Here is a 22,281-nt window from a genome sequence, read left to right on the forward strand (position 1 = left end):
GTTAACGGGTTGAGAGATAGAGACGTAAAAAGAGACTTGATAAAGAATGCTGATTTGACATGGGATTTGTTGAGTGAGGCAGGGTCTGGGAAATGGCGAATAATTCGGAGAGATTATTGAGAGCGGAGAATAGAGGTGGTGAGTTGAGAAGTGAGAATAAGGAGGTAGTGAGGATGTTAAAGGAAAACAGTCGAGCGCAGTACCCTAGTGGTAGTGATAGACAGTATGATTCAGAAAGTTTATATTCTCTTAGACGTAGTCCTGAAGATAGTAGAAAGTACTATGGAGGTAGCAGTGATGATCGAGATGTTAGCAGGTATGTGGCAAAAAGTCGGGAATATAGCAAAGACAGGGACAGTAGGAAGTATAGAGATGATAGCTAAAAGGGAGCCGTCTCTACAAAAGGTGTAGGTAGTAGAGTAAGTAGTAGAGATAGAGTTTGCTACATTATGGAATTTGTGGTGCTCAGGTAATATTGGCGTCTGAGCTCAAAGCAGTTGCGTGTGGTCGCGGCAATTATGGTGAGCGGATAAAGCCAATAGATGAAGCTAATGGAACAGGTAATATTAGGCAGTCTTGAGTAGCGCCGATTATATATAAGGACTAGCGAAATGCCCGGCGTAGCAGGAGTATTAAAAATCAACTTATAAACAGTGACATGTGATGTAGTTGCCTGCCGGCTGCCACTTGCCATTTGCTTGGCATAAAGCCAATGACTAATTTGAGTAAGTTAGTAACCTATAGCTAAATTTCCTAATAAGAGCTGTGAGAGCAAGCTTGCATTATGTTGCGGAACACACAGTGTTATGCATATTTTCACCCAGATGCCGACTCATATTGCCCAATGAATCCATCAATCTTGCGTAGCTCAATGGATTAGCATATCGCCTGGGAAATGGGAGGTTCCGAGATCAAATCTTTGGTGATACGGATTCTTCATTCCAAGATTTTGAAATATACGAGTATTATATATTGAACATAGCTATAGCTGACATACCTGCCAACCCTGGAGTAGGGAAAGGAGTGAGAGTGTATTTTGGGGGCAATGAAAACGCGAAGATTTGATAAGTGGGGTAAATTTTCATAGCGTATAAAAACACCACAGCGAAAGACAATATAACTCCATATGGAAACCACATGTCGTAGAGGTTATTGATAGATGAAGATGCCACCAATGATATACAGCCCCCAGGGCTGTATATCATTGATGCCACAAATATGTTTATACATATTTGTTTATTGGTAGTAAGTATATGATTACTACTTGAAGATTTGGGTAAAACAGGTTTGCTCGGGTAAAAAGGGCAATTTTGTGACACGGGCGTGAGATGCGTGAGGCATGGGGCAATTGTGTGAGTCTCATGCCCAATGCGTGAGTTCTTCTTCTCATTAATCACATCCACTCCTGTGCAGAAGCCTTATTGTGATATCCTATAGAACTAGAGATAGGGGTCAATAGTTTTTTTCAAAACTTTAGATCGCCAGATGGTGTTAGTGACTAGTATACAAGAGGTTAAAGACAGTAAAACAAGACAATATGTTATAAGCGTGCAGTTGGATGAAAGAAGAAGTTTCTCTTGGTCTCTGTATTTATGTGGGATTTAATTCCAAATACACAAGTAGACGGGTATGCTTCACAATGCTGCACAGAAAATTCAGTATCCACTGAAACATATTTACTTAGAATTTTTTCCCTAACTGTTATGTCAGTAAGTCTGTGACACCATTCAAGAGAAGGCCAGTCATCCATATTCATTTGGTCAGTGATTTTATCATATTTTTTTGGTGGAAGGCCCAACGATATGCTTTACGGTTTATCGAATCAAGTTGTTTCATATGCTTTTGAATGTATGGCGACCACACTACTGAGCTGTATTCAACAATGGAACGACAAATAGTAAAGTAGACAACAGAATTTGTTTTAGTAGCAGCTGATTTCAAGGATCGCATGAGCATGTGGAGTGTGCTATTGGCTTTAGCACAAATATGGTTAATGTGAAGGTCTGGTGCAAGGTTTGAGTTGATCACAACGCCCAAGTATGTAAAACTTCGAACAGATTCGAGACAAATTTGATTTATATAGTATTTGCAAGCTATGTAGATTCATCGGAGATCCGCATCGATTGGCATTTACTAGGATTGAAACTCATTTGCCAGTCATTAGCCAATGAGACGAGATTGTTTAGATCAGTCTGAAGAGCAAGACTATCACTGTTGTTTCGTATTATTCTGTACAGTAGTGCATCATCAGCAAATAAACTAAGCTGACTATTCTTCGATATTGAGTTAGGCAAATCGTTAATAAATATAAGAAAAAGTAGGGGCCCCAAGACTGAACCTTGAGGCTCTCCAGACGTAACAGGATGAGGTGAGGAAAGCCTGTCGTTGACGGATACCTGAAAACTACGATCAGTAAGCCAACTACAGTTGGCAGGTATGATAGCTGGACACACGGAATCACCCACAAATTTTGACATTTATATACTGTATATAGAAGCGGAAAGAAAAACAAGGCCTCATTCTTTGCTATAACCTCATGTAAGTAGATACATTTGTTTATATAACAGCGTCGACGCGGTTCAAAGCATATCTTATGCATAAAACCGTGCACCGATTCGTAGTCTGTCTTGACAAACTGTTGTTGACAAACGTAGCCTGTTCGCAAAAACAACAGTTTGTCAATACATGCTAACCGACTCGTGACAACCGCTGTATTATGAACTAAGCGCAAAACTTTATTCATCACTTTATAACGCATAATAAAATAGAAAAAGATATACGAAGGTTAAAAAGGGAAGGACCCCCACAATAGTAAATAGCATATCAACTAAGGGTTCACGGTCGGAAATGCAATAAGCCGAGTACCGTGCTTGCGGCGATATAAGATACAGGTTGAGCTCTGAACAAAAATATAAAAATAAATTTTAGTTAAACCTTTTTTGTGTTTGCTAGATTAATAAACTGCTCTGCGGATTCTATTTGCAATTAGAAATGTGCAGTTTAGTTTTCCATTGTTAAATATGTAACTTTTTACCAACCGGCAGTGTTACCCTATTAAAGGCTGGCCTTGATCCCACAATTCTTACCGTATTGCCTGAAACAGTTTGGTGTCTTATTACTTTCGACTATAAAAATACGCATTTATGCGATTGGCATTTTTGCAAGTTTAAAAAAGCAGAACATCGCAACGTTAAATACTGTATTATAGCTTATTTGCTACGGGATAAGATATCTGCCCAAAAAAGGTCCTAGGTATTGAAGTTGTTTCGGAGATGATCCAATTATGTCAAATGGTTATTTGACATCTCTCTAAAAATTACAGTGATGCTTATCACCCTAAATTGCTACCTTTAGTAATGTGTAACTTGGCTTGGATTTACAAACTAATTTTATTTTCTGAATTCACTTGACTCAAGTTCAGACAAATAAACTATAAATAAGTAGGCTCAAGGAGAGAAAGCTAATATGAAGCTACAATAAATTGAGTAAAAGGAAGTTTACAGCAATGGTTGCTAACTGTGAGGTCAATTAAGTTTGAAGATCTTGATCACAAAATCACAGATTAATCTCATCGACAAACCCATAAACAACATCTTTAGGATAGATAATAGATATAATAATATATATATAATATATATAGTAAGGTTCATTATATCTACGTGATATATTTATTATAAACAAACTAACTCTGCTGTCTTTTTCAAAACTTTAAAATTATGCATGTGATGTGGATATACTGAAAGATTGATTATGGTTGAGCTCCTTATTATAAAAGTTAAAACTTAACAGAGGATAGAACATTTTGTGGTCTGAAAATGTTAACTGAAAACATAGAAGAGATGCAGACCATAGCTTTTAGCTCATAGCTAGAAGCCTAATTGTGTTGAAAGGATGTGTCTGGATTAGAAACCCTTTTGTTGAATCTCTGACAAAATTAAATGTGTTTGCTTGTGTTTGCTTATTCAGCTTCATTTAATTGTAAGCAAGTTACCATTCTTATGAAGCTGCATAATAAGACTGTTTCCTGTACATATTATTAAGCTTCGTAAAAAATCGTATCACCATCTTTCCATTTTTTGCAAAAGTGTATAGGTATGTTAGTAACATCAGCAAATGATAGGTAAGGCAAATATATACGTGTAATATAAATTACTCCATAGTAAATGAAATATCCACAATTGATCAAACATCCTTAGCATGTTCAGCTTTTGTTCAGAAACTGGAGGTATTTATTCTTTAATTTCCTTCTTGGTAAATTTTTGCTTAAAATTGCCAGACTTAAAAAAGGCTATGCATAGGATCACTGACAGACTTATACAAAAAACTTTTGCTTCTTTCAATTTGTCATTTTCCTACCTTCGCTAATTGTTTTTCTACAAATGCGCCAAGTGTAATCACTACATATAAGTGATTATTAGCACAATTATGACTCGTCATATTGTGCTAATAATGAGTCAAAATTGTAGTAGATTTGTTCTGTTTTCTTTTCATATTGCGTCGGTTTTATTCTAGTGAGCGCAAGGAGTAATCCCTGAAACAGCATAACATCCGCACCCACATCCTAGACTCCTTTCAGCACTGATTCTTTTAGCAGTATTAGAAAAAGGTCATAACCACTACATTGTCTGTTCATTTGGACATCTGGTACCATTTACTTTTAGTGTTTTGCTAAATAACTCAGTTAACTCTCATCTCTCTAAATTAGAAGGTTAGGAAGGTAGGGCGAAGCTTGTCCTGTACCACAGAAGTTGACAAAAGCGGACATGAATGGCCTAAATATGTTTATACATGTAATACAATGTATATTTGGCTGTTATTTTCACTATTTATAGCAGCATTCCTAGGTACAGTGTTGTCTGTTTCGAAAGTGATCACTTAGCTTGTTAAAATACCGCTTGGTGAAGGTCAACTCAAGGTTTGATACATATTTTCTTTCAACATGTTCATTCTCTCTAAATTTTCCGTATTGTAAACCCTTTAGATTATTTTAGATTAGAGAATTCTAAGATGAAGGCTCACCACCTGCTGTTACAGTTGAACACATGGGCAAATCGTTTCCATCTACCACATTTTGGAGTTTATTCGGAGAACAGACCACTTACCTTTTTTATCAACAAAAAACAATTTTCTACAGGACCCTCCACTTTTAACAAAGATAAACCCCATTGCAATGTCGGAACAATTGGTCATATTGATCATGGAAAGACCACACTATCTGCAGCATTAACAACAATTCTTGCTAGAAAGGCAACTGATAAATCCAATCGAACACTTGCCATGTCTTATGAAGATATCGATCGAGCACCAGATGAACGAGCTCGTGGAATAACCATAAATGCATGCCATGTGAACTTTGAAACCTCCAAAAGGACATATGCTCATACAGACTGCCCTGGACACATAGACTACATCAAAAATATGATATGTGGTGCAAATCAAATGGATGCTGCTATACTAGTTGTTGCCGCGACTGATGGTCAAATGCCGCAAACTCGAGAGCATCTTATGTTAGCTAAACAGATTGGTATTGAGCATATCGTAGTTTATATAAACAAAGTGGATCTCGTGGACAAAGAAACGGTTGAACTGGTGGAGTTGGAGTTAAGAGAACTGCTGAATTCTTATGGATTTGATGACGAAAGTACGCCATTTGTAACTGGCTCGGCAAAGTGTGCGCTTGAAGGTGAGCAACCAGAAATCGGAGAAGCCTCTATTCTAAAACTCTGTGATGTTCTGGATAGCTATGTTCCTGATCCAGTTAGAGACATCGATGGCACCCTTCTGATTCCTCTTGAACAGGCCTTTTCTGTGCCAGGTCGTGGTACAGTTGCAGTTGGCACCATTGAGAGAGGTAAGTAGGTATTGACCCAGTTGAAAAGAACTTTAGAATATATCAAGTTTTACAAATTACGATTTGCTTTAAGATTGATCTTCCAAATATTCGGTGATTAACACGGAAATATTTACTAGTTTATCTTTAATTTTTGCCTGGCAGAGTCTCCAGAGAATCCTAGTTGAAGTTCCTTTTTGCCTTTTTCACTTTCTAGATCCTCAGCTATTTGTCAACTATAATTTCTTTATTCTTAGAGCTACTATACGTTCCTCCAGGTGATGGAATCAATGTGTCTTTCTTGGGTGTACAAACTAATATTATGATCAGTATTCATATAGCAAGCATTGTGCTCTTCATAACAGCCTTGTTGATGAAGCTCAATTTTTGCTTGAAGGTTGATGGCCTACATAATCTCTATACAGAACACAGCCATTTAGTTTAAGTGGATTATTTGAAAAGGTGTTGGCATGATAGGTTGTTTTTGTACAGCATGAGGATTCAGTATTTATACCTCACATTTCTGCCCACTAGCTAGAATTTACCATGAACTAAGAATTCAAAAAAGAACCCCGCCGCTCTGCTATTGCCTTGTAAAAAATTTTCGAATAACTTAGACACTTGTAGCTTCAGACCAAATTTTTTGCCATTAGTTTTAAAGAGCATAACCCAACAGGGATCGCTAAACATATTATGGAAATGTTTACTTTTCCATTTCCATAAACATAAATATTTCCATAATTTTATGGAAATGGATATGGAAATTTTATTTTAGAGATATGGAAATGTTATGGAAATGGAAATAATATGGAAATGAATTATGGAAATATTATGGAAATGAATTATGGGAATGTTATGGAAATAATATGGAAATTAATTATGGAAATGGTGTGGAAATGGAAATAATATGAAAATGAATTATGGAAATGTTATGGAAATAATATGGAAATGAAATAGGGAAATGTTATGGAAATGAATTATGGAAATGGAAAAAATATTGAAATGAATTATGGAAATGTAATGGAAATAATATGGAAATGGAAGTTGTGACATACACGTAATCCCTGTAACCCAATGCTTTTTTACTATTTCATTTCAGCAGCAAATCTGTCCTCAATCCATTTGGTACAATTTGCTACTGTCCGTGGGCCTATAGCAGGTTACTGATTGTTCAGCAATAAGCCACCTGTCATTCATTAATGATATCACAGCACAATATTATTCTACATATATACTTTGGTTTGTTAATCTACCTATATATATATATCTATATATATGGTTGTTAATCTACCTATATTAATAAATCCTACTTTGTCATTGTGTTTGTGTAAATGTTATGCGTTACCACATTTTTGGCTGACTTTATTCAACCTTCACACGTATGTGCTCTGTGTCTTCCGCCAGGAAGGCACAGAGCACATACGTGTGCTAAATAATAATTGTAACAAAAATAATAATAGTAACAAAAATAATAATAATTATTTGTAATAAAAATAGTAACAGTCTCTTAAACATCCACCTGGCCTATTGCTAGTAATTAATAAGACGGTGAATATTCCAAGCATTCAATCTTTATTACCATTGGGTGTTTTAGCAGCAAATTTCACTAACACTTGGAGTGAAAATATGGCATATGTAGACAGAATACATGTCGCCTTCAATTTCGCTTTTTGTCAAGAGATTTGAGTACCAATGTTTGCATATTTCATTCTCTTAGCGAAGCCCCGCTTCAGATTGTTTGCTGTCATTTCCTGCAGGCATTCTGCATAAGGGACAGCATATTGAACTGCTTGGTCATGGCCGCTCCATGAGGACCATAGCTACCGATGTTCAGATATTTAAAAAGTCAGTGCCAAAAGCTGTAGCCGGAGAGAATGTAGGAGTGTTGTTGAGAGGAGTGAAGCCAGAATACATTGAGAGGTAAGTTGCTTGCAGTCCAAGGGCTCTAACTGTGAAATACTCCTGTTGCTAATTTTTTGTGAAAACAAAGAAAAACAGGATGGTTAAGATTACATAAGCGCTATAATTGTCTACTTCCTATTTTTCTGTCCAGCTGTTGCAATATACAGAATATTGGTTACTATTAATTTAATTCACAGGGGCATGGTATTAGCAGAGAAAGATACTGTAACACAAGGAGACACATTCGAAGCGCAAATTTATGTTCTGAAAAGCTCCGAAGGAGGTAGACATCAAGCGATTACTAACAAATACATGCACCAGACATTCTGTGGATTCTGGTCTTTAAATAGCTGCCTCTTGCTGGATGATTCCCAGAAAATGATAATGCCTGGCGACACAAGTACGGTAAAACTTTTTCTACGAAAACCAATGGTCGCCAAACAAGGCCAGCGTTTCTCCATGAGGGAGCAAAAACGTACGACTGTGACGGGAGTGATCACAGGCCAGCTCGAGTCTGTTGGAGAGAAATTTCAAGGATTCAATTACACTCCAGTGAACAGGACGAGCTATTTAACAGAGAAACAGCAGAAGAAGGAAAGGCAATAGTGAAATTATCTCTAGGAGATAAAAACTCTACTCTTATGCTTGACAATGATATGCGCGTGATGTTATTCACTAATAGAATATTTCTTATTATTCTGTAAATGATTTTGCAATATTGATGGAGATTTATTGCTGCTTGTTACCCATATTTGTCAAACTCCAAACAGTTCTCTACAAAACGGTCTGCTACAAATTTACAAACTAAACTGAGCTCATGGCAGAAACTGCGGTCTAGAGTTTCCAAGGATTTCATAGTGATGTTTTGTTGCCTTCACGTTTGTAATATACAATTACAGGTTTTTTAATGTAATGGTGTACATTCCTATATTTTGTCACAATGTTTAGCCATATCCATAGAGCCATTAACCTATAGCTCTATAACTACAGAAGCACATGCATACAGTATGTCTTATATTATTACTTTTTATAGGCTACATGACCATAGCTCTCGTGTGACATAAGATCTTAGAAACATTAAGAATGATGAGATGTACCTGCAAGGAAACAATTTTTCATATTCTGAGTAACTGATATGTAGTGTATATTTGAGTGTCTGGTGTAGCACCTAGCATTGAATACCACATTTATTCAGCGGTAAGCTTCAAATATGCCCTACAGTCGTAGTTGCTACTTGGTCATAATCTTCTTCGGAAAAGGAGTGGAGAGGTGGTCACGAGGCATCTTCGAGTCTGACAAACGTTAGTCGACCGTCTCCGCCACAAACTAGAAGAGGTTCGCTGGAGTGCCATGAAATTCCTGAGCCAGTACGTCGAGTGACACAGTGAGTAACCTGCATCAAAAATTGCTATCAATATTAACGCTGTCATGCAACACTGATGTGCTGACATTCCTATATGAGGCAGATTCACCAGAAATCATTTTAACAGTAGTGTTACATGTATACTCTATTAGTGAAAACGGATGTGACTAGGTCGAGATAGAACTGACACAAACGAATAATGCAAGCACCTGTTGATATGGGTAAATGAGTGCTCACCATAACTTCATCCGCATTTTCTGTTCTTGCCAATACTGTCACCCTCTTTTGACTAGCAATAGCTACGAACTTTGGATTAGCTGGTGAGACTCTGATCTCCAAAGCACAGTTTATGGCTCCATCTATTTCTTGAAGAGATCTAGTAGCTATTGGTACACTGAAACAGTAGGTTCTAATGAGTGCACCACAGTCAATGTATTCTGTTGGTTTCCAGTAACGTGATTCCTGACATATTTTACACGACCTGAGCACTTTCCCAAAGGTGTATTAAAATGACTGAAACTTGTATTACCAGGCACACTGCATATCAAGCAAACTGAAATCGATTCATCGTACAGTCACACCTCGACAATGTGGTGTGTGTGTGTGTGTGTGTGACAGGTGTTAGGACACCTTGAGTGTCCCAACACTTGTCACACACACCACATTCTCTTATGTCGGGACACCTTGAGTGCCCCAACATACGAGAAAATTGAGATATGAGTTCAGTTTCAAACATGTTTCTTCCTTGACATATGAGCAATCTTTGAGATACGAGCAGGTTCTCGATGATATAATACTTGCCGATAATATACACTCACCAAGAGTTGGAGGTGTCAAAGGTGTGCCACTCAGAAGAAGAGATACTGTCAACTCTTGTGAAGTCACAGAGAGGCCAGTCAAATGATTTGGTGATGTCGCTGCTCAAGCTCTCCAAGGACATGAACACTGTCATCGAGGGAATGTCATAGAGAAGAATGAGGCCTGAGATCTGTACAACTGCCAGCTAACAGAGGACAGAAAAAGAACACTTGCTATCCAGTAGTTTTAAAGATTTGCGAAAAGGCAAATTGGAAAGATGTTTAAAATTCAGAGCAAGACTGGTTGCTTAATGATTAGGATTTAGGAGTTGTCAGCCTTGCTTCTGCAAGCCACCTTCAGAAGCATCCTAATGCAGGAATGGCTAAATTCTTTTACTGATGGTCTGCTGTAAAATATCTGAATATTTGAAGATGGACAGTGAAAAGTCAGCAGTGATGTTACACTGCTGACTTTTCACCTTTACATCTTACCATGTTCTGTATATTTCCATTACAGAACTTTGATTTCACCTAAAATGACTACCAGTTATTAATATTAATACCAGTTATTCTGTGATAACACATTCCCGTAGGGTTAGGTAAGATAGTAATGTTCATTATAAGATTATTTGGGGACAAATATTAAGTTATCCTAGGCCTTAAAATCAAGATCAGCAGTAATACTCAACTGATGACTTGTTATCTTTCCATCTTACCATACTCTGTATATTTGCATCATAAAACTTTAATCTTCACCTAAAATGACTACCAGTTTTTAATGGGAAATTGTCTAAAAAATATACAGTGATAGAAATTGTTGGAACTATGGGCTAAAACATTGAAAAAAATTAAAACATTTTTTAATTCAGGTGGTTTTTAAAAAGGTTTTTTAGTTCCCCTACCATAAAACGGATTATTACTCTGTCTCTCTCTGTTGGTGTCGTCATCTCCTGACCCTTGGTCAACAGAGGGAGACATAGACATGAATTACTGTTGCCAGTGCTATGTAGATGACTATCTACTCAGCTACAGGAAATGGCATTATTACAGCCTCTCCCTCTGTTAACCAAGGGTCGGGAGACAGGGACACCAAAAGAGAGAGACGGAGTAATAATCCGTTTTACGGTAGCTGAACTAAAAACCTTTTTAAAAACCAACTGAATTAAAAAAAATTTTGTTCTATAATGTGTTATTAAAGAATGTGTTATACTACTAAAGTAGTGGTATATTACTATAGTAGTGGTATATTACTATAGTAGTGGTATATTACTATAGTAGTGTTATATTACTATAGTAGTGTTATATTACTATAGTAGTGTTATATTACTATAATAGTGTTATAATACTATAGTAGTGTTATATTACTATAGTAGTGTTATATTACTATAGTAGTGTTATATTACTATAATAGTGTTATAATACTATAGTAGTGTTATATTACTATAGTAGTGTTATATTACTATAGCAGTAGCTCTTAAGTCAGTAAAGTTTGAAATTGTTTACATTTTTGTTTACCTCTTTATTATAACAAAAAAACGATATTCTGACTTTTCCAATCTCAGCTGTTCTAAGAATATGAATTTTTGTTATATGCACTCATCTAAAGATATGAAGTATTATGCAAGCAGAAGTAAAAATGTGAAGTCAGCAGCAGTTGAAAGTATCGTCACATAAAGGGATAACCAGGGGAGGCAGGTCTACAATTGGTTTTCATTTAGTCAAAATATAAAGAAATATCTCGTAAAGTTCTTCTGTTGCACCTACTTTAATGCTGAGCCGATTAGTTTTATACATTTTAGAATGAAAGTTTTTTTCAATTTTTAAAGTCTTTAAAAAAAAAGTTATATGACAAACTTTTTTTTCTTGAAATTTCTTCTTTGAATGCGAGCATTCCAAGACTGTATCTTCCTAAAGCATTTTTATCCCTTGAACAAGGCTGTGAACACGGACTATACAAGGGGATTTCCTATCCTACCCTGCCTATCTTTCTCCGAATGAGCCACAGCAAGCTTTGATAGAGTATAGAGATATATTTCGTGTTAAATTATTCCATCTAACCTTGGTGCTGTCATTCTGATGAAATTTAGCATCAATCCCAGAAGAGCTGAGTGGTAGTTCACAGTGTTTTCCTCCATCCAATAGGTTCCATACAATGCACTTGCAGTCATCACCCACGCTGACCAGGAGGTCTCCACTTTCATGGTCAAATGCGACAGCATTCACTGTCTTTTTATGACTGCCTATTATCTCTATCTCGCTATTGTCGCTCGTGTCTGTACGTATCATGCATATTCGACCATCCAGATCTCCGGCACAAAGCCTGTATAAGTGAAGATTGTGAGTGCTGAAGTTGAGCAAACAACAACAGACCTACGCAGCAACATATGACAGAGTGACTTACACAATATCATATGGCAGAGAGACTTACACAACGTCACATGACAGAGAGACTTACACAACATCATATGGCAAAAAGACTCACACAACAACATATGACAGAGTGACTTACACAATATCATATGACAGAGAGACTTACACAAAGTCACATGTCAGAGAGACTTACACAACATCATATGACAGAGAGACTTACACAACAACATATGACAGAGAGACTTACACAACGTCATACGATAGAGAGAATTCCACTAAGTCACATGATAGAGAGACTTACACAACATCATATGATAGAGAGAATTCCACTAAGTCACATGATAGAGAGACTTACACAACATCATATGACAGAGAGAATTCCACTAAGTCACATGATAGAGAGACTTACACAACATCATATGATAGAGAGAATTCCACTAAGTCACATGATAGAGAGACATACACAACATCATATGATAGAGAGACATACACAACATCATATGATAGAGAGAATTCCATTAAGTCACATGATAGAGAGAATTCCACTAAGTCACATGATAGAGAGACATACACAACACCATATGACAGAGAGAATTCCACTAAGTCACATGATAGAGAGACATACACAACATCATATGATAGAGAGAATTCCACTAAGTCACATGATAGAGAGACTTACACAACATCATATGATAGAGAGAATTCCACTAAGTCACATGACAGAGAGAATTCCACTAAGTCATATGATAGAGAGACATACACAACATCATATGATAGAGAGAATTCCACTAAGTCACATGATAGAGAGACTTACACAACATCATATGGCAAAGAGACTCACACAACAACATATGACAGAGAGACTTAAACAACGTCATATGGCAAAGAGACTCACACAACAACATATGACAGAGAGACATAAACAACAACATATGACAGAGAGACTCACACAACAACATATCGCTGTCTCAGTTCTCAAATCAGCTAACTGCGAAAACGAAAAAAATTGAGATAATTGCATTTTTTGGGTGTTTATAGGGTTACAAATATATCGACAAATTTTCTTTGTCTAGTTTGTTTTTCTCTGAGATCTCAGTCATACAAATCAGCTAAATGGTTTTATTCTACAGTGTCGTTAGAGCTCAAACCAGTCAACTGGTTTTTTCAATACAGACTATATGCTGGGTGTCCGTAAATTCCTGATACAACTTAAAAAATTCATTACTAAGCTGGTTGAGATATGTTAATCAGATTTGTTTTATTTTTATCAGTGATTACTAAAGTTTTTTTGTGTGAGGAAATTCCCTTTTCCTTTGCAGTCTTGGTTTCAGACAGTTAAAATTGCATATAGTGTATTGTAAAACTGCTTCATTGCGTATACGCAACTCACAACTCAACACTGCTTTGTTGCAAGACTTGAACAAGCATGGAGGTTGCAAATAAGAGGCAAAAGAAAAATTGTATTGAAAAAAGTGAAGTTTTAAACCAGATATCTAGGTGAGTAGGTTTTGTACATCAAACCATATAATTTAAAAAAAACAACCTAAACTTTTACAGCATTTTTTGTCATCAGTAATTAATCTTGTTTTTGAATACCGCAAAAGGGTGCTCGTATTATTATCAGTTCTCCTTCTCTATATATAGCATTAAATATGGTATGTTGTAGCAAACCTTGCAATGATGTTGGTACCAACACAACAAAAAGAATGTCATGTTATTCGCCACCTACTCAATATAAAACCAAACAAAAAAAACTATGGAAGTCACCCTTTGGAAAAAAACACATCAAAATGTATAGTGAAATGACAAAAACAGGGCATTATCATCTGGTACGCTACACCAAGGTGAAGAAACTTGTTTACCGCACAGCTAGACCTCAAAATGTTTCTCATTGTAAGCACACGAGTAAGCCTAGTCTAAAATTGGATTCTGTTATAAGTAAAACCCTGTCAAGAGGATTCTCATCTGAGATCAGATTAGCCAATGCTCCAGAAGACAAAAAAGGTGATAACGTTAGCTGAAGCAAAAGTTAAAGATCTCGAGTCAATGCTTCCTTTGTTGGCAGAAACAGACAAATCATACGTGAATTCGCTCCTAAAATAGACTAAGGTTACCATCATAAATTTGAGCTTATGTACCTTAATGTCGTAAAACTATCTGGTTGTTCATCTACAGAAAGCAAATACAGTATTTGTAAACTATTATATAGGACCTATTATAAACCAATGTAATTCTATGCGCTTGTGCATCCTCAGACGCATTGTTATACATCAATGATATATCAGTTGGCTGCTTTGTGCTCCAACTTTTAAACTAGTTTGTGAACAAACCAGTCAACTGGAATTATAAAAAGTAGTTTTAGCCACAATGAATACTGATAGGATAAAAATATTTTACTTAGTCATCTTTGTCAGGATATTGTTTACTGGATTTTGAAAATTCTAATTAATATTAAAATGGAATTACAGAAGACCAAAACTTGTAATCCATTTTGTGAATTTTGCTTTGTGTCCCACATGACTTGTTTGAAAACTCAGCCAGCGATATGACAGAGAGACTTACACAAAGTCACATGACAAAGAGAATTCCACTGAGTCACACGATAGAGAGACTTACACAACACCATATGATAGAGAGAATTCCACCAAGTCACATGATAGAGAGACTTACACAACACCATATGACAGAGAGAATTCCACTAAGTCATATGATAGAGAGACATACACAACACCATATGACAGAGAGAATTCCACTAAGTCACATGATAGAGAGACATACACAACATCATATGACAGAGAGAATTCCACTAAGTCACATGATAGGGAGACTTACACAACATCATATGATAGAGAGAATTCCACTAAGTCACATGATAGGGAGACTTACACAGCATCATATGACAGAGAGAATTCCACTAAGTCACATGATAGACTTACACAACATCATATGATAGAGAGAATTCCACTAAGTCACATGATAGAGAGACTTACACAACATCATATGGTAGTGACTCAATAAAAGTTTTTGGACTCCAAGACAGGCAGGTTGTAGGCTTCTCTTGTAAATACTCTTTAACTACTTCGAGAATTTTGTCTCCCTGTAATAAAACAGGAAAGAATTATACTCTTGGATATTGCAACATTCTGCCCTTAATAATATTTTATACATACTGATTGCATTGATGAAGACTTCTATAACACGCTCAATTGTGACATTGAAAAGATCTGAAGAACAGTTCAGAACTTTGGCAGCCTGAAGAAAAGATTGTGTGATAAAATCATGTCAAGCCATTTTGTTATGGAAACAACATCTATTCATAACAACTATTGCCCGCTACCAAGCCTATCTGCCATACCTCACGCTTTGGGTGCAGCTTAGCAATGGTAAGACGATAAGTGGGTTCTGGTGCGGAAGAGCTGACATAACTGGCAAAGCACATGAGAGAGTCGCAGTAGCTGTAGGGTGAGCATTCAAGACAGGTAACCGTACCTGTGTATAGCACATCTAGTGTTCTATCACTATCTCCATCCATCTAAAATAAGACACGAAATAGAGTGGTACCTTAATGAGAACTTGAAAACAACTACATTATAGGTATAATATTGCTAGAAATACCTGCTCTTAAAGCTATAGAATACATAAATTATCTTTTGCTGTATGTTACCAGACCTTTCCATGAGCACTTGGAAATAAGGTCTACACTCATGATTGGTATTGCATCACCCAAAATGGACTTATTTCCAAGAAAGACACAAACTTTGATATAGCAGAAAAAAGCTTTTAGCCCAACTCGGTCAATATATCTTCTAAAGTGGCTAGGAGAGAGCAGTATTTTGTCATAGCCTTGATCGGTTAGACATATAAAGAGTTGAGATTTTTACATGGCTTTCACCTTGCCAGAGCATTACTGATCCGAAGTGCAGGGTAAACTACTTTGGTTATATCCGTGTTTCTGACGCTTGTCTTTGATATCTGACAGAATAATTTCCCAGCTCTGATATTGTGTACGTGTAATGTTGGTATTAACTTTTATGGTAAGCTTATCAACTGCTTGAAATTTTTTTGTGTGAGGTCATTTTGATGATGACACTCATATGTTACTTGTCGACTGATAGCAGACACGAGCATGTATGTATCTAGTGACAAGGTTATATCAGATAGTTTAAAGGTTGACTTGCAACAAAATTCCCATTACAGTTATTTGGTATCAGAAGATTCACCGTGTCTCACTCTGCTGTGTTGTAGGTGTAAAATATGTGGAAATGTGATAACAAGCTCTTGAAAGCTCAAAAACGAACAGTTAATCGCAGCCATCACGAAAACGCCGTAGATTGGAATTCCTTTTCAAAACGGCTCAAATGGGACGCAAATTGAACACGATGGCTTTTGTTTACACTTTCATGCAACCTCATTCGTCGAAATATTTTTACAAATATGTTTCACGCATTCAATAAAACCATGTCTATTGTCATTACGCGTCTGTTTGCTCATCATCGTAATGCTGCCATTTTGAGCACTGTTATCTCACAACCTACCATAAAAATTCGTTTAATTTTTTAACCTTAGCTCGAAGGAGTGCATATCATCCTCTGATAAACATGATGAGCCTGTTGGTCACCTGTGATAGTCGAAAAATTCTGCAGAAATTGTTCGCGATGTTTGACAGGAAGTAAAGGTCACATGATCAGATTACGATTAGACCAAGACGAAACAAAACGGTAAAGTAGCAAGGATCTATATTTGATACGGGCTCTTCGGTAAAACCCGAAGTGGTTGTCATAAACTAGTGCTACAAGAAGTTTTATATTGAGCCTTTTATTGGCCTTTCAATTCACGTGAGAACATCACGTGTCAAAACAATAACCAAAATGTTTGAGAATGTCATCGAAATAAAGAGACTTCAAACTACGGCGTTTTCGTGATGGCTGCAATCAACTGTTCTTTCTTTAGCTTTTAAGAGCTTGTAATCACATTTCCACATATTTTGCACATACATCACAGCAGAGTAAGACCTGGTGAATCTTTTGATACCAAATAACTGTAATGTGAATTTTGTTGCTAGTAAACCTTCGAGATAAAGATAAATCTTAAATAGCCTAAGATTTTTTATTTTTAAATCATTATAGACATACATGTAATTAACAGGAATATTTGCGCAGCAAAAGAAATTCTTTAAGGAGCCTATAATATCATTTGTTGAAAAATTAGCAGCATGCTCCAACAGCTAGTTGATATTCAATGAATTCTAATCTCTTAAATCACTCATAAACAAGTGAAACTCCACTGAGTCATCATCCATTCAAGCAACTGCTCCCACAACATTACAGTAGTGTGTTGTTTCTCCTTATAACTGTAAAATTATTAAAATGGCCACATTTCATAAACTTACCACATTACCTGTTGTAAAAGGATGTTTTTAACTCGTAGTCAGCACTAGCTTAGTAGCTTCATAAGCTATTGCATAAACAATTCAAGCAACTGCGTCTCAAATTGCACGACTTTCAATTAATCACACACCATATTGATTATTTTTTTAATTAATACCCCTTGACATTTTTATAGGTTTTTACTTGACATAGTTTATAACAAAAATGATCAGTTATTTAAAATTAAGAATGCTTCGGCAACAAAAATAACCTCACAGAATAACACTTTTATAAAAGATTTGTCTAACAAAATGCCCATAACTGCCCTCGGCATAATGAGATAGTAGTTACAAATCCAAAGTTATCATATGGACAAGAGTAATAGGGCAAATGGAGCACATGTAAATATTTCCTTCTACACCATTATATCACAATAGCTTCTCAGATAAATGAATCACTAAATTGAAAACAGAATAGTCAAATACCGTGTAGCACTGTAAATTATCCTTAACCAATTTTATTAAAGCTATAACAGCTAAGGCTTAAAACAGTAGTAATAATAGTCTTGGCTCCCTAATATTGTCTTTAAACTCCAGGTAGATTTGTAGTGGGATAAAGTTGATGTATGCATAAAGGTAAAAATGTAATTTATTGAATAAACTTGTAGTAACATTGTATCTAACACAACTTGACTATAACTCAACCTACCAAGTCTCTTATTCCATTGAGCAAAAAAATGTCCAATTAATTTACGTAGAAAAAAGACATGACTCTTCTATTGGCTGATTAGCGGTTATTAAATGAACAATAAATGTAGCTTAACCTGCTTGTAAAAATAAATAACTCATTGACAAACACAGAGAACTGGCCTCTACTTGTGAGATTGCCATGCACTAAGCACTATGAACTATGAACTAAGCAGCATTCAATCGCATCATTAACAGAATTGACATCAATCATTTTATTTGGGTCAAAAAAAGACATGAACTTGCTTTGAAAAATGTGATTTAGATGTGGCTTTACAGTTCATCAAAAAAATTGATCACTCACAAATCATTTGGATTTACCCTAAGATTCACATAGCGTTAGTATTATTTTTCACCATAATGAAGTTCTGATTATAATTGATGGGGCGGGTTATAAAACAATTTTTGTAACTTTCACCAGTTCAATTATTGTACCTTTTTGTTAATCAATTAAAGATTTGAATCTAATTGCAAAAAATGTCCATTTTAGATGTCTCTATCCCGTGCAATCAAAATGGTCTATGGCAATGTTTCAATTATGAGTATTACTCTGCGGTGGATGACACCCTAGTATTTAAATTCATGAACAGTCTCGAGTGTTGTGTTATTCAGTATATCGCCAGTGAAGAAATGGTTTGATTGAATGGTAAAACAGCATTTTTCAACATTGAAAGACATATATACCAAGTTTTAACCTATTGCTGTAGCGCATCAAAATTAGCTTGGAATTGTTGTTTATCATCAGTGTTGTTGAAATTTTAATAAATAAGCATGTCATCAGCAAACAAACTACAGTAACACTTCAACTTACGAGTGCCCCAACGTACGAAAAACTTGAGATACGAGCCAGCTTTTAAGCAAGTTTTAGCACTAACATACGAGCCATGTTTGAGATACAAGCACGTGAGTTAGTTGTCAAGTATGTCGGAGGTGTTTTATGAGAACAGCATCACTCTGTATTTTTTAACTGCCCAGGTTATACTTTTGTACCGTGTTTTTTGTGCGCGATTTTCAGTGCAGAATTATAGTAAAATGAAAGATAATGCAAAGAAAAAGTGAATAACAATTAATATTAAACGGAAAATTATTGAAAAACATGCGAAATGTGTATGCGTGATTGAGCTAGCAATCACGCATAGACATTTAATATAACAGCAATATAACAGAAATACATCCACAGTTATCAAACAGAAGAATTATATTCAGGGCATTTAGTTTGCAAAAGGACTAACCATAGTTTCTAAATGGCGCAGCGAGCTTCACAACCGCTGATGGAGAGACTGCTCAGGCTTTGCATAAAAGACAAACAATTGGCCGGTGACAGCATAACTGAAACGATGCTATGTGAAAAGGCCGGTGCTATCTATCAAGACTAAAAAATAGACATTCGGACAAGTTGGCTAGTGGTCGTGCATTAACCCTTTGTGACGACACCTGTGTTCGTCCTAATCGCAACATGTTGAAAGGGTGACAAAGGGAAACGTCTTTAGATAGGGTTTCTATTAGAACGGCCGGCTGGTCGTGAGAGCGAAACAAAGGAAAAATTAGCTAACCAGCAAAAAACTTAAAACGATGTACGCCGAAGAAATTTTAATTACGTTAAGTTAAAAATGAAAGTTTGCTTTTAAGTTTGTTTCTACGTTTGTCTTTTAAAACATTGATAAAATTCAAATTTATCAAAGTCAACTGTTGTAATGAAGGATAGCTTATCTCTCCCTCCCTGGCAAATGCTAGTGTTGACTGCTATTGTATGTATTTAATTTTACATTTTAATTAATCACATTTCCTTGCATTATTTTTTATTTGTTGCTTTTTGAAAGCATGTGGTAAGTTAGGACAATAACCAACATGTTCTTTCTGTTACAATATCTTGTTTTGAGTGTTTATTTGCATTTTTTTTAGAGTATGGAAACCAATCAATATATATTTAATTGTTCTATATATAAATAAATTGCACCAACATACATGCGAGTAAATTGAGATACGAGCTCAGTCTCAAAACGCATTACGCTCGAAGTATGACTGTAATGTTTACAATTAATATAGGTTGGCGAGACGTATGCCAGAAATAGGGTAAGTCCTTTATGCGGAGCTCTGTGGAACCCCTAATATTACAATGAGCTCAGTTGATAATTGTGCTTTGATTCCCCCTTTTGTACCCAGTTAATTGTACCAAGTCATGTATCCAGTTGATCAATTAGTAGCTCATTTGTAGTATATTTGAAAGTTTTTCAAAAGTCGCATGAGAAGTTGGGAGTGGCACCTTGCCGAAGGCCTTTGCAAAGTCTAAAACAAAAGCATGAATGGTGTGGCTTTCATTTACATGTTAAGACTATACCATGATAGCTACTGCACAGCTGGGTCCTATTCTGAGACCACATTGCCAGCTGAGTAAGACCTTATCCAGTAAATCATTAAGATGATGTAAGACTATGTGTTCCATGAGTTTGCATGGAATGCAAGTCAGTGGAATAGGTTTATAGTTCTTTGGTCTGTCTGCAGGACCATGCTTGTGCAGAGAAGACATGTAAGCAAGTTTTCAGTCAATAGGCCATTTGAGCTAGACAAAGACGCTTGAAATATATATGATAGAAATCTCAGACTTAATTGGGTCGATAGTTAATTCTTTATAAATACCATCTGGTCCAGACGACTTCCTGTCTTTAAGAGTGATGAGACATTTTATAATGCCGTCAGGAGATATTTCAATAGGTAGCCATAAATTTATTTGCCGTCTAGTTGATGTTGCTTACAGAATTGTAAGCTGAAGAATTTGTTTAAAATTTCTACATGTATCTCTGGCTCTTCGGGGTGTGATTGATCATTAGTGTGAAGCTTCATAGGTTTAGTAACACCCTGAGAACGTTTAGGATGCTGATAGAAAGAGTTTGCTGTCACCGGACTTCAGCGGTTTACATATTTGGTAAGTCATTAAGCCGTTTTCAATTCATGTAATTCAGCATGGTGATCTTGCTTAAAAAGCATTTTGCTTCAAAGGGTCATGACTATTTTTCAATTTGTTATAAGTTTTACAGCGTTTTTTTGACAAGTTTGATCGTATTGAACCTATTGATCTTGTATTGAACCAGTGTGGTTGATTTGTTGGTTTTATTTTCAGTCTTAACAAGTGTTGATTTCTTAATTGCTGCGTTTAAATCTCTAAAGAACAAATTCCAAATCTCTTAGATATCAGTCATACTAGCATGTTCAAGTTGTGTTGGCCAAAGGTGCTCTTGGAGTACATCTACATATGCTTTATATTATAGTTTGCTTTTGCAACTAGCAGTATGCTAGTTCACTTTGCAATGCCTGATCTTGATATGTATTGATCGCTTAGTCCCGGACAAACAACTTCAATGGATATACTAAAAGTATTGTTGGTACACTTACATTGAGTTTTTTATCTGAACAAAATTGTGAACATACAGAAAAAATAAAAACTATTTTGTAATGCTTTGTAAGCATCACTGTGTTTAGTTGTTCTATTCTGCAAGTTGAATTCTGCAAGTTGAAATTCATGTCACATATTAATAGGACTCTGGTTACTTTTTATTACACATCAAGGTTTTAAATTCATAATTATAGAGTATTTTAACTTGTTTTCATTATCTTACATTAATATTTATACAAAAAATACAAATGAAAGCAATCTATAGTTTTTAACATTTTTAAGTGCAGAATTCTAAAATTTGTAAAACTAGTTCTGAAATAACAATTCGTATTTTTCGTGAAGCAAATGTTGAAGCTTTTGAAAATGATATGCAGTTGGTAGAACAACAACTGTCTACTATGGATGGTGTGGAGGCGATGTGGGATCTTTTCTCTAGTTCATTTCGATCAGCTGTCGCATTACATGTACCCACTAAAACATTCCCAGCTCAGAACAATCGGCCAAAATGGCTAAACA

The 22,281-nt window shown here is 35.9% G+C and overlaps 2 protein-coding genes across 2 annotated transcripts; one reads left to right on the plus strand and one right to left on the minus strand.

Annotated features, from left to right (window-relative positions):
• Positions 1 to 4,995: 4,995 nt before the first annotated feature.
• LOC137388858 (elongation factor Tu-like) lies at positions 4,996 to 8,735 on the plus strand. Its single transcript, XM_068075324.1, has 3 exons — positions 4,996 to 5,851; positions 7,588 to 7,750; positions 7,930 to 8,735. Exons 1-3 carry the CDS (start codon positions 5,008 to 5,010, stop codon positions 8,336 to 8,338), a joined length of 1,416 nt encoding a protein of 471 aa, XP_067931425.1. The 5' UTR covers positions 4,996 to 5,007; the 3' UTR covers positions 8,339 to 8,735.
• Positions 8,736 to 8,872: 137 nt separating this feature from the next.
• Positions 8,873 to 15,968, minus strand: LOC137387973 (nucleoporin Nup37-like). The gene is made up of 7 exons (XM_068074490.1): positions 15,927 to 15,968; positions 15,618 to 15,794; positions 15,253 to 15,359; positions 11,951 to 12,212; positions 9,914 to 10,098; positions 9,333 to 9,489; positions 8,873 to 9,125 (listed from the first exon to the last, which is right to left on the minus strand). The coding sequence occupies exons 1-7, from the start codon at positions 15,966 to 15,968 to the stop codon at positions 9,006 to 9,008; spliced, it is 1,050 nt and encodes a 349-aa protein (XP_067930591.1). The 3' UTR covers positions 8,873 to 9,005.
• Positions 15,969 to 22,281: the final 6,313 nt, after the last annotated feature.

Source organism: Watersipora subatra, chromosome 2 (assembly GCF_963576615.1).
Source record: "Watersipora subatra chromosome 2, tzWatSuba1.1, whole genome shotgun sequence".
NCBI classification, from domain to species: domain Eukaryota; kingdom Metazoa; phylum Bryozoa; class Gymnolaemata; order Cheilostomatida; family Watersiporidae; genus Watersipora; species Watersipora subatra.